Below are 12,671 nucleotides of genomic sequence, written 5' to 3'. Positions count from 1 at the left end.
TGATTTGGCTTTCTGGGCTTCAAGTGCACATTGCTAGGTCATGTGGGACTTCTTGTCCACCAACACCCCCAAATTCTTCTCCTCAGAACTCTTCTCAATCCATTCTTCACTCAGCCTGTATTTGTCATCCCTGATGCAGTTGTTTAGCACATGCATTGAGGAACAGCCCTGTGTATATTCACAAATCTAGAATTACAGACAGAAAGCTCCAGTCCAAGTACCGTATCTGAAACAAGACCTGCTCCTATCAGATAGAGGATAGCAAAATGGCTGTGATCTTTCTTTATCCTTCTGGCACACAATACAAATGTTGCACTGTACCTCCAGTAAGGGAATAGATTTATCAGACTTTTTTTGTTAGGCAAACTCTGATGGACAAGAATAATATAAATACTCCAAAGGTACTGTGGCTTTTGCACACTGTCAATGAGCATTGTATCAATTCTAGCATAGACAAATCATTGCTGAGTTTTGAGTCCACTGTGGAAAAACCTACTGTCATTTTCAGACTGCCCACTACTGTTCTCAATATTTCTGATAACAAGTATACCATTTATTGTGGTGTAAAACCAAAAGTTCTTTACATAGAGTATTATATGTTTATTGACTATATATATTTTAATTTTAGGTCCTTAGAAGACCACCATGATCATCCTAATGTGGTAGTGGGAGATATTCAATCAGATGAAGAAGATATCATGAACAGTTCTGATGAAGATGATGACACAAATTCTGATTCCAGCAAAGGGGAGACTGATCCTCAAGAAGATAAACAGGTATCTTTTTATTTTTATCTTCTGAAGCTATTCCTCACTCTTGTACTATTTCATAAGTTGTAACCTGTTGAGATATTTTCAAATAAAAGGCATTAAATCAACATAACTTTATGTATTTTTTATCATTGTTATTGTTTAGCGGTTGTTTTTTTCCTAGAAGTTTAATTTAATATGTGCATATTAGCTTGACATTAAGAGGTCAAGTTTAAAAATATCCAGTACAAAGTGTGTTTTGCCTGGCATAATTGCTCTCACTCCTTCACTGAATCATGGAGCTGTAGACCTACCTACCATGCCCCTCTAATGGAACTACATGCACAGATGTACATTTAGAGATCTTCAGTTTTGAGACTTATAAATAGCTTTTAACAAGGTTGTCTATAACTCACAGATCCTACAGTGCACAGTGTCTCTTGTGCACTGAAAATTTAAAATCAGCCCTGTGGCCCTTGAAGGAGTGTAAGCCACAATTGACTGTTGGGGTTGAGATCTGACCTTCTGCTAGCTTCTGTGACTGCCAGCTTGGACTGATTTCCCTTATTTTAATCTTATTACTTCTTCAAGTGAGGAGCAAGAAGACAGTGCTAACTACTCCAAATGTAATGAAGTTTTGAGGGTCCTGTTCCTCTACTTGGGGATACTCACGTTTTTATTTCTCAGTCCTGGATGCCTTGAAACCAGCTTGCCCATAGACCAGTGCCTCTCCTCAGCATCAGTCTTGACAGCTGTTTCCTTTGATATATTTGCTTCCTCTCCTTAAAAATAATTAAACAAAACAAACAAAAAAAACCCCACAAAACCAAAGCCCCAACAAAAAAAAAAAAAAAGACAAACAAAAAATCCCAATGAAACTTGTTAGTGTTGTAAGAGAGGCTTGATGTGTCAGACCTGGATGTTGTTTAACCAAATGAGAGGAATAAATTGGGAAAGGGAAAGAATCACGGGAAAAACTTGTTCCTGTGAAACTAAACAAGACTGTACCTGTATAAAAGCTAACTTACCTTGCGTGCTTTTAGAGGTGCCCTGATCCTTTCACATTGGAGTTTTACAGGAAAGTGTCCCCATTAGGAGCATTCTTGGGCAGGTTTTACGGAGTAATACAGCGCTTGCTGTGAGGCATCTGCTGTGGGCTGGCTCCAGCTGCTTTCAGCACGTGCGGGCCGGCAGCTGGGGATTAACAACCGACTTCCTCACAGGGAGAGCAGCTGCAGAGGAGAATGAAGTAGTCTGCACCGGTCATCAGCTGGGCTTGTTTTTATTTTTCCTTACCACAAGCATCTGACTATTTTGATGCTTTATATCTGTTAGGGGATTTAAAAGGCTTCTTTCCAATCTGTGCCTAAGAGCCCTATTTGTACCCTTTTGGTTCTCCCGTTAGAGACTCTCAGAGCCAGAGTATCTTTGGCTGAGCAAATGCAAGGTGGCCCTTTCAGTGCCAGCTGGTATGTGAAAAGTATTTCAAATGAGGTTGAAAACAGACTGTGATATTTCATTTTGTAATTGTTTAGCGGTAGCATCTTGTTCTCAAAATACTAATTTTCATCTCATTTGCAACTGTCACATCTACAGTGATGGCAGATACCTTGCTCTGCATAATTGACTTACTTGTGAATTCAGTCCTGTAGGGTGCCTGTCAACTGTGCTTTCCACAGAGGCCTGAGGATAGGTGCAATCTCACTTGAATGCAATTAACCCTCACTGGATAGATCTAAGTTTAATTTCAGAGGTCAAATCCCAGCTCTGTGTGCAGATGTCGACATTGCATATAAAATAAATAATGTATTTGTACATATGTGATGCAACACTAAATTATTTAATGTTGAAATTAATTTTAGTAATAAGGCACGATGTCATTTGAATTCAAATTAAAAACTTTAATTAATTTTTTTAAATTTTGAATACAACAATATCGTTACAACCAACCTATGAGTATCATCTGTTCCATGGTTTCATTTCCAGCACTTGACATTTATTTACAGGTTTGGAGAAGAACTAAATATCTAGAAAAATCTTGAGATATTAGTGCTTATGAACCAAAGTTTCATGGATATAATGTCACCAATATCTTATTTTCTAGACAAACTGTTCAGTGCCTTTATTATACTATGATACTCAATACAGCCTCCCCAGGATTTCTATCTCGCTTGGGATGTGTATCCCGGGATGCTTTAGTGCTCCTCATCCATGCTCTTTCTTCGCAGTCCATTAAAATGAAAGCCTGAATGTGTAATAGATGTGGTGACAGCTGGCAGCAGAGAAGCATATGGCAAACCTTGAGAGCTGTTTTGGAGAAAAGTGTTTTATCTGAGGGAAATTGTATGTGGGAGCTACACTGTGTAGCGAACACTTCTGCATCCTGATGCCTGCCCCCATTTGCTTTGTTAAACCTGTTCACTCTATCCGATGCTGAACAGTAGCATTGATTTTTTGAGAGTCAAATGTGCACATAAAAACCAACATCATCTCTACAGTGTTTCAGGTAGGTGACAAGGCTCACACTTCTGCATCTTTGCAGCACAGTTCCTATGTATTCCAGCAGCTCCTTTAATAGTCAGAAGCTGACTTTTCAGTGTGTTTTCCTTTCCTCTCCTTTCATCTTATTTTTCAGTAAAGAAAGTGCATGTGTCTTTTAAGATGTTCCTGAAACACCTTTGAGTTTACCACAAATATTACTGTTGCTGTATTAATCAGGAAAAAAAATCAAATAATGTAGAAATATTATCTGTACTATAGTACTTTTGCTAAATAATAACTCTTATTTGCTAGGACTTCATCCATTATGGGCTTCAGTGCTTCCTCTAATAATCAAATGAAAAGGCTGATAGTGTTGTAAAAACTAATCTTAGCTAATATTGTTGTTTCCAGCTACAAGCTAAATCGATTTTCTCACAAATCCTGAAAAGACAGAAGATTTCAAAGCCAAGAACTTTCAAAGCAGTGTAAAATGTTTTTCTTAGAAATAACTTGAATAAGTGCATTGGATTTGAGGAACTACTGGTTGGAAATGATCTTTATGACCATTTTAGTAGATGCATGGTATAACATATAATTTTGTTTGCAGAATAAGGCAGCTGGAAAGAAAACAAAGGTTTACCATATTGCCAAGGAGATCATGAGCTCAGAGAAAGTGTAAGTATCAATGCTAAACCTAACAGCTACTCAATTTATTTTAATTAGGCAATTAAAATGTAACTATTTGCTTTTTTCTTGCTTTTCTGATAGGTTTGTGGATGTGCTAAAACTCTTACACATTGTAAGTACTCAAAAAACAAGTAGTTTCCTCTTATATTTGTTTAATCTATTAAAGTTTTATGTTTAGGTTTTATTGTAGTGACTGTGCCTTTTTTCTGCTGTGTCTACATATTCAAAATATAAAAATTAATCTAATTAAGCTGAACTTTAAAGTCTCACATTTTATATAATGCATGAATATTTTGATGGTTCCTTCTGCATCTCCTTAATAAATGTATGCAGTCTTCCAGCTGAGTATGGGTTTTGCTTGAAGACTGAAAATGGAATATATATCCATTTATGTTAATCAAGATTGTATTTTTAAGCCCGCTTGTATTGGCTTATAAATATGTACGTAGTAACAAAAATAAAGTTTCTTGTTAGAATAACTCTTTAAGTGGTGGGGGAGGCAGGAACAATTTACCTTTAGAAATGGTACATTAAAATGCACATTCTTTAAGTAATCCAGCTAGTATCTAATAGCTGTAATGGTGCATCCATCACCATGGCAGCCTTTTTTTCTTTTGGGCTGCAGTTCCTTGACAGATGTTTGCTTCTGATAACAGCTGCTATTGTAGTACCTGCAATGTGTTGTCTACAGCAAGGGTTAAGTATTTCAGCCATGTTTATGCAGATCAGTTGTCTGTAAACATGCTCTGTTGAAGGTGATAATAGTAAATCAATGAAGAATTTTTCTTTCTCTAGCTCAGTTTTATATGTTTTCTGTCAACTTCTTAATGGTATGTGTTTGTGCCATTTTGTCACTCTATTAAGTGCAAGCAGAGTGATGTTTTTTCTGGAGCAACAGAAGTGGTTATATTGCAACCAGATGCATTGCTCTATCTCAGTCTCTTGAGAAGCATGTTCTCTGAAACTGGGAACAAAGATTCTTGTAGATGGTTGTATACAGTCTTGTAATAGAGAGATCTTTTCAGGAAACAAAAAACTTACCACACCATTTGCTGATTGCTCTTTTGGTTTCCTCCTAGTAATTGATTTTCTGATTCTGTTCAAGCTTGGTTTTTAAAAGCTGGATCAAGCAGTTGTGGCCAATATATAATTTATATTCAACATGTTTCTGGTACAGAACTCAAGCTTAAATGCTGGTTAAAGGAAGAGAGTTGTCCTGGAAAAGTTTTAAACTGTATCATTTTAAATTATCATATTTTTCAGGCATGTTACTTATTTGTTAAAGGTGTCTTTGTTTATTAGTGTATTAGTTTTTCAGGTAATGTGCAGTACTGGAAGAAAAGGCTGAGGAGGAGAATACAGGCAAGCAGGGGAAGAATGTGAGAAAGGGCAAATAGTAGGGAGCTTAGTGAATTTCTAAGATAAAGTTGTCCTCACACTGTAGAAGTGCAGTGGTGTAGGATGTGTTTTGCTTTTCCTTTAATGGATAACTTGCAACTCTTCATGACAGTGTGCTAGTTCCTAGCTGCCAAATAAAAGCTATTAGAATGTTTTTATTGGCTAGCAATAACAATCAACATGTATTCAGCCTGGTCTAACAGAGGGGATGCTAGGCTAGAAGTTGAGGAAATACTTTGTCCTCAACTTGTTGGTTGGACTGCAGCAGGAACCTTGATGAGTGTCCTTGTTATACCGGTTTTTAGGCTCTGTGTGAATGGTTCTTAATTAAATAAAAATTGCCATTGCTGAGAAAGGTTGCAGAAACATGTTTTTTTATTTCCACAGAGTGATATGCCTGGGGATTTGTGTATGTTTGTCACAGATGTTATTAAATCTGTTATTAAATCTGTTAAATTTAATAATATATGTCTTATGGATGATATTTTAATGTTGATAAAACTATCCTGTAGATTTCATGTCTGCTGAACCATTTTGGCTTACTAGATTCAGTGTCAGAATTACAAACTGCCAGTCAAGCAATTTCTGACAAATTTCTAGAATTAGAACTTAGTTTGCCCCCAGGCTGGGTTGTTTTACCCATAGTAAAGATTTAGCTGGTCAGGGGATGTTCTGTTACACCTTCTGACCCATCTATTAGTCATTTAGCAACTAATTCCATTCACAGTGATATGAAATTAATACTGTTCTCCTCAGTCTGTTTTACCAATGCCAGTTAAATGTAGCTCATGGCATTTAATAGAGCCAAGGAATAGGACTGTTGATGTAAGAAAAAGGTTTTTAATTTGCTATGACTTAGAGCCTTAGAAGTGGAGCCTAAAGCAGTTGAGAAGGTGAGAACGTGATTGCAAACTTCTTACAAGTACCATTGGGGTTTTTTTAGCATTTTTTCTTTTATATTGACAAAGTCAAGTTAGGTGGAGCAACTCTTCAAGATACCAGGGTGCTGGCCTATGCAGACACTGTCGCACACTGTAAGTTCATCTGACTGCTTCTGTTGAAGACATACTAGAAAAGTCTCGAGAAAATTAAAAAACACTTGAAGACACTTCTATAAATACTAAATAAACTGGTTATAACAGAGATAAGGGACTCATCTGGCTTTCCACACTCTATCAAACAGACTCGAATGGGATTGCTTGAGGGTGTAATCAAACATTAGATGTAATGCTCTTTCAGGGGACAAGATTCCAGTGAAATGCTTTTGGAAACTCCTGAAAACAAAGGGGGTTAAATTAAATGAATTCTTCTGTATGCATCTTTGTGAGATGGTTCATGCATGGTCCCCTGGGGGTAAAAAAGGGTTGAGAAGATAGAAGTGCTGTTCCTTCCCTAAGGGCACTTGCAGAAAAAAGAAACAGTGAACTGGCTGTAAAGCAAAATTGACATAGGAGTTACTCTCTGCCCAAAAAACACCTGGTGTTCCTGGAAAAGGAATGCAGTGTTGGTGCCCTTTATGCTTTTTGTTGTGGCATTCTCTGGAAATTGTTAGCTTTGCACAAATGAGAGGACCTCCTCAGCAGCACCCTGGTAAGGGTACTGCTTACTAAGGGTAAGCTGCCTGGCTTATTTGTTGTCTTTTTTTTTGGTCTGAATTTTGTTCTTTTGCCAAAACCTGCCACTCCTGTTGTTATTCCAACGTTTTCAATTTTGTTTCCTCCCTGCTGTGATGGTATAAGCAGCAAGACTTCTGGTCCAGCAGAAGACTTGCTTTTTTGGGATGACTCCTTCACTTCAAGGCTTAGTGTATAATTTTTTGCTGTATGAAAAGAAAAACTTAGGCCTGTGGGCTTTTGCATGAGCCTTTAAATCTGTGCTTCTGACTTAGACCTCTGTTCTGTCTATATTAGAACACTCAGACCAAGTAAGTAGGAGCTGTCAGGAGGCACCTCTTATCGTTTCTGCAGCCACAAGATCAGCCTCTTCTGGGAAAAGGCAGATAAGAGGTTGAACGTTTTTTTTTTTCTATTGTGTGTCCTTCCAGATACACTTAGAAGAGTGAAAAATTCTGATTTAATGTTTCCATTTTTCAGAAGACAATTGCAAAATTCTCTCTATAAAAACTAGATACATCTATAATCTATCTATATATATATATAAACTTGTATTTTTGTATATTATAGCCAAATATTGTGAAAAATAATTCATAGTAAATTTGGAAAAAGAATATGATGAAAATATAGATTAAAAAAATTAATAGCTATGGGCTTTGGAGCAAAGGAAGTTCTGACCTCTGGTCCTGGCTGTTTGGCTGTGAAAAATTCTCTCAACCTCCAACTTCTTTTTCTCCATCTGTAAAATTCCAATACTTGACCAGTCTGAGGTGAATGTGTCGACAAATTTTTAGTCTCTGAAGTGCTTTAGAATTGCTGATTAGGGTATTTGACAATGAGTTGCAACTTCTTATCAAGAAGACTAATGAAATAGTTTAGGTTTAGAAGGAAACATTGTTCTACTACCCAGCCTATTCCCTGAAATAACATTCTGGGAAAATGCCACAGTCAAATCATTGATTGTTGTAAAAAATTAACTATCTTATGTTGTTAAAGACTTATAAATTATTTTACTACCTGAGGAAAAAAATGCGTGAAACTACTTGGCACCTTTCCAGAAGTAATTCATATGTTTGAAATATGTCTCAATCCACACTTAGTCATAGTCTTCATTAACTATAGTTGCTGTAGTTTAACTTAGCTAATAGTCTGACTCTTGCTAGGAGTGCCTATTTATGTTTTAAATACTGTGTTTGAGAAATCTGTAGCTGTATTCCTAAGCAGTCATGTTTACAGTTTGTCATATCTAGCAGCCAGGCTGTTCCCCAGAGCGTGAAACATCTTCCCCTTCCCTCCTCCCTCCCCATAGGATGTCTGTGTGTGTGTGTGTTCCTTGAAAAGCATCCAAGTGCAAACATACTTTTTTCCTTAAATTAAACTGATATTTGAGCTATCTGCAGGTGCATTTAGCTGGAAGTTGTACCTCAGCAGAAGGGATTATGACTTATTTTTATTTTGCTGATGGTATTTTTTGAGATAACAGGTCCAAGATGAATGTTGGTTGAAGACTTAGGAAAATACGTGACCATGTTTAGATCATGTAGTACTTTCTCCTCCTGTTAAATTTCCAAGAAGTTTTAATTTCATCCATTTGAAATTACGTGCATTCAGCTATTAGATACCTGAAGGTTCATTTAACCCAGCCAGCAGGTGAGGGAGGGTTTAGTCTGCTCTATACCTCTCGGTTTACAACTAAACTTGTTCCTTTGCTCCTTAGACTGATGTGGGTAGGTCACTTTGCTGTGGGCTGGGAATCCTCCAGTGGAAAGAACTGGGAGGGGTTGTGAGTCAGGGCCTTTGCAGAGGGGAAGTGCTGACCGCATATGATTCACAACAGGGTCAGAATTATTTCAGATATCATGGCACTTTGCTTATTTAAGGAAGCTGCATTGAAGGAGAGGTGGGAGGAAACACAAGTAGCAATGGTGGTATCCTTCTCAAATACTGCACAGCTCTAGGGGGAGTGTATACTAATAGGATAAATAAAATTCCCCAAACGTTTTCAAGTTAGAAGTGTTATATCTGCAGTAATTCGGCAGCATTATGTACTCAGAAGCCCTTAATATGCCTAGACTAGATTTTCGAATGGAAAAGTAGCCAGCAGGATGCTATCTCAGTCTAGAATAAACTAAAACTGTTTCTGGTTTGGAAAGAATGTTCTTCCCAGGGGTGGTGATGGGTGGTGTCCTCTGGAAGTAGCTGTGTGAAGACAATTACCTTTACCTAAGCAGTAAAATGTGGTATCATAAGACCGGAATATAATGTAGAAACTGTAAACGAGCATTTCAGAAAGTGTACAATAGCCCCCCTCTTTTAAAAGGAAAAAATCATCCTGGTAAAAAGCTGAGATGATTCAGTATAACTAGCATGATATTCTGGGTTTTGTCATGCAGCATATGAAACTTGTCTAGAGTTGCAAATGTTTTTCAGTGAAATGAGCACATTAATTCCAAAGCGAGGCAAGCTGGGGTTGTGTTGGTTGGTTGGAGGTTTTTTAATGAATAAGAAAGTAATATTTGAAAGGCTCATTTTCAATTAGAAAATCTCTTTAAAATTCACTGTAATGAATTGCTCCAGTGCTTCAAACAGAATAATTTCTAGGACAACCTAGGTGATTGTCTTTGAACAGACTGATGAAAGCAATGCTTTTCAGCAGTGTTATATAGAACTATGTGCTAAATATGTTTGCAATGTAAATCACTTCACCCCGGCATATATAGATATCAGAGCAATGTATATATTATTTGCAAGAACAATTCTGTTTTAATTTAGCAGTGAACAGATTTAGTTCTAGAAGGAGCTAGGTTCTGGTGCTTTCAATTACTTTTACTGCAATTCCTAGTTTGTAAGTCATTCATCTAAAAAGTTGCCATCTGAATACCTTCCACCCTTTGGAGTGAAATTTCAGGGTTTACTTTGTAAGTTAACATATTTTACATCTGGTAATTAAAACAGACCTGTTCTATGTTTTGTCATTTTGGATAAGAAATTACTTTCTCAGAAGGCCAGTACCTTCAAGTGTAAACACTGTTAACTCCAACCTTGTTACATTTGTTTGACTTTTCCCACCCCCAGTCCCGAGGCATGTGCTCTCTGCCTTCAACTCTTAAGTTTATCTCAAGATGAACTTGGCATGACAGTTACTTCACACCCACTGCCAGGTTAAAAATAAATCTTAATATGATTACAATGACAAATGCATAGTCAGTAGTGAAGACTTGGTAATTAAAAAAAAAAAAAGCCATGAAGTTTGCCTCATGTTGTTTCACAGGCTGGTTCACATAATTTGAAAGCTTCATGTTATCTTTCTTCCCTGCATTTCCTTACTGCAAAGCTTCCTCAGTTTACTCAGTTGTGGAAGGGGGCAGAGGGGGTGATGAAGCAAAGTTTTGGTTGGCTGTTTTAATGATAGAGCCTTTCATGGTATGATCTAAACCCTGATGAAGCTGATGGACTTTGGATCAAGCTAGTTGAAAAACCAAATCTGTGTTTGGAAAACACCCTGCAGACTCTTTGAATGCTGTATCTAGAAGTTAAATAAATGCTCTTAACTACAGATGACATTCCTGTGTTATCTAGTGCTTAAACCTGGCTCCCTGCTCTCCTTTTGTTGTTTGGTCAGGGGAAAGCCTGGGTTGTTGATTACTGTACAGACAAAATGCTTTTCTTTTCGTCGTGCAAGTAGTCGTATGACATACGGACAACATTCTTGTTTCATCCTATGGCAAAGTACATACAGTATATTGTATGTGCATGTGTTTGGGGGGAAGGGGCGAGGAGAAAATTATCATAATATGATGATGCATTTTGCATGAAGCTCTCCAGAATGCCTCATTTGAGCTTTTGCCATTGTAATTCCTTGTATCATTTCAGTGTTAAGCAATGCCCTAGGGTCAGAAAAACCCATAAGATGCAGCTGGTAGTTAACCTATGTGTCACTAGTCTGCACAGAGGATGTAAAACAGAACATTTCCATATGAATAATGCCATCTGTTTTTTAACTCCCTTGCATTTAGTTCTCAGCCTTCCCCCAGCACAGCCAGTGCCCTGTATCTCCTTTCAGTTTCTTGCCAGAACTGCCCAGCCACAGCCTTTGTGACCCAGAGGGTCACAAAGCAAGAAAGTATGTCTGGAGCTCAGGCTGCCCAGAGCTGACATAATGAGGAGAGAGAGCAGGGAAAGTTGAGGTTTAAGTTTGAGGGACCCTAAATAGTGCCAGATGCTGTATGGATGAGATAGCTAGTAAGACTGGTAGTAATAGACCCGAGGAGAAGGAAAAGGGGGGATTAATTCCCCCCCCCCCCCCCCCCCCAACCTGAGGACACTACAGATTTTCAAAGGCAGGTGTGGACCCCATGCACCTTTAAAATATAACTCATCATTGTACTTAAAAGTATGTTGATGGTCACCTTTTTCAGCATACCAAGAGAATTGTGCATGTGCTACCAGGTTTCATTAACCACAAATTCAGAAAGAGCTATTATGTATTGATTCTCTTTTGTCCGCTGTTGCCCAAATTCAGGTGAGACATGATGCCACCTAATTTGTATTTTCTTTTTTGTCAGTTTCAACAGTGTTGTTTTTCAAGTGAAATGCTAAATTACTAACCTTCTTGGAAGTTTTGTTTGCATGTAAATAGAGAAAATACCTCGTGTAATAGATACTGAGTTTCAATCCTGGCCATGCGGACTTGTGTGGGGCCAAGATTTTAGTTCTGAATAGTTCAATAAGGATCGACCAACCTCATCACTGTCCTGTTGGGACATGGTTTTAGCATAAAAATGCTATAAGATTCTTCAGGAGTAAACAGGGTTTTCTTTCTCCCTCTAAATGTTTGGAAGATACCGGTGTTAGTTTTGATCATTGCTAACATTTGAAATCTCATGGTTCCCATATGTTATTACAGTATCTTTTTCTTAGATGTTAATTTTCCTGTATATAGAAGAGCTGCTACATATAGTAATTTTTTGTAACCCTATGTTTTGTCCACGAGGAACATCTTCCAAAATGGCATTTGTAGATGACTTATGAACACTACTATGATTTTTAAGTATGATACTATGATCATATTAGTGATATAACAGTTTTGCTTTTTGACTTACATATTTGCATGAAGACACTCAAGGCTGCCAACAGCCTTGCAGATACAAGCTTTGTTTATCCCTCCTTGGTTTCCTCATATGTAATACCAGTACATTTCTTAAGGGTATGTTGTAAAAATAATGAAAAACTTCTATATTATGCATACAGGAGCAAGAAAGTAAAGCTCCAGTGTTAAACCAAAGGGATTAAGGCAGTCCCAGGGGAGTAAATTGAAGCTGCAGGGAAACATAACCCAGATGGTACCCGCCTTGCCTTTGGTAATAGGGAGCAGCGCCTGGAATGTCTGCAATGAGAACTCCATTGTGCTCTCTGTGTTGGTGCTTTGAAGGCTGTTCACTCATGGCAAGGGGGGTTTCTGTCCTCTTTGTACTCTGGCAGGATTTCCGGGATGCTGTGGCGCATGCCTCTAGGCAGCTTGGAAAGCCAGTGATTGAGGACAGAATCCTGAATCAGATCCTCTATTACCTACCTCAGCTCTACGAACTCAATCGGGACCTCCTGAGGGAACTGGAAGAGCGATTATCTCACTGGTGACTATCAATAAAGGGATACCACTCCTTTGATGTTGAAATTTATTTGTGGTGCTTGTGTGACTCCATGTGATCATGGCTTGACTCTTGTTTGTGTTTTACGTGCCTTC

General features: G+C 37.9%; 1 protein-coding gene across 2 annotated transcripts in view; it reads left to right on the top strand.

Moving 5' to 3' along the window:
- The window catches only part of FGD6 (FYVE, RhoGEF and PH domain containing 6), a 71,436-nt gene that overhangs the window by 27,433 nt on the left and 31,332 nt on the right, over positions 1 to 12,671 (top strand). For both annotated transcript variants that reach the window (XR_001873076.1, XM_017804538.1), the window contains exons 3-6: positions 629 to 776; positions 3,838 to 3,905; positions 3,999 to 4,029; positions 12,410 to 12,561. Coding sequence is in view for 1 of the 2 variants with exons in the window: in XM_017804538.1 (XP_017660027.1) it covers positions 629 to 776; positions 3,838 to 3,905; positions 3,999 to 4,029; positions 12,410 to 12,561 (399 nt within the window). In the remaining variant the exon portion in view is untranslated. The remainder of the gene's footprint in view (positions 1 to 628; positions 777 to 3,837; positions 3,906 to 3,998; positions 4,030 to 12,409; positions 12,562 to 12,671) is intronic.

This window comes from Lepidothrix coronata, unplaced genomic scaffold (assembly GCF_001604755.1).
Source record: "Lepidothrix coronata isolate B3197 unplaced genomic scaffold, Lepidothrix_coronata-1.0 Scaffold9, whole genome shotgun sequence".
NCBI lineage: Eukaryota > Metazoa > Chordata > Aves > Passeriformes > Pipridae > Lepidothrix > Lepidothrix coronata.
Note: the sequence above shows the minus strand (reverse complement) of the source record. Positions and strands in the feature narration are given on the sequence as shown.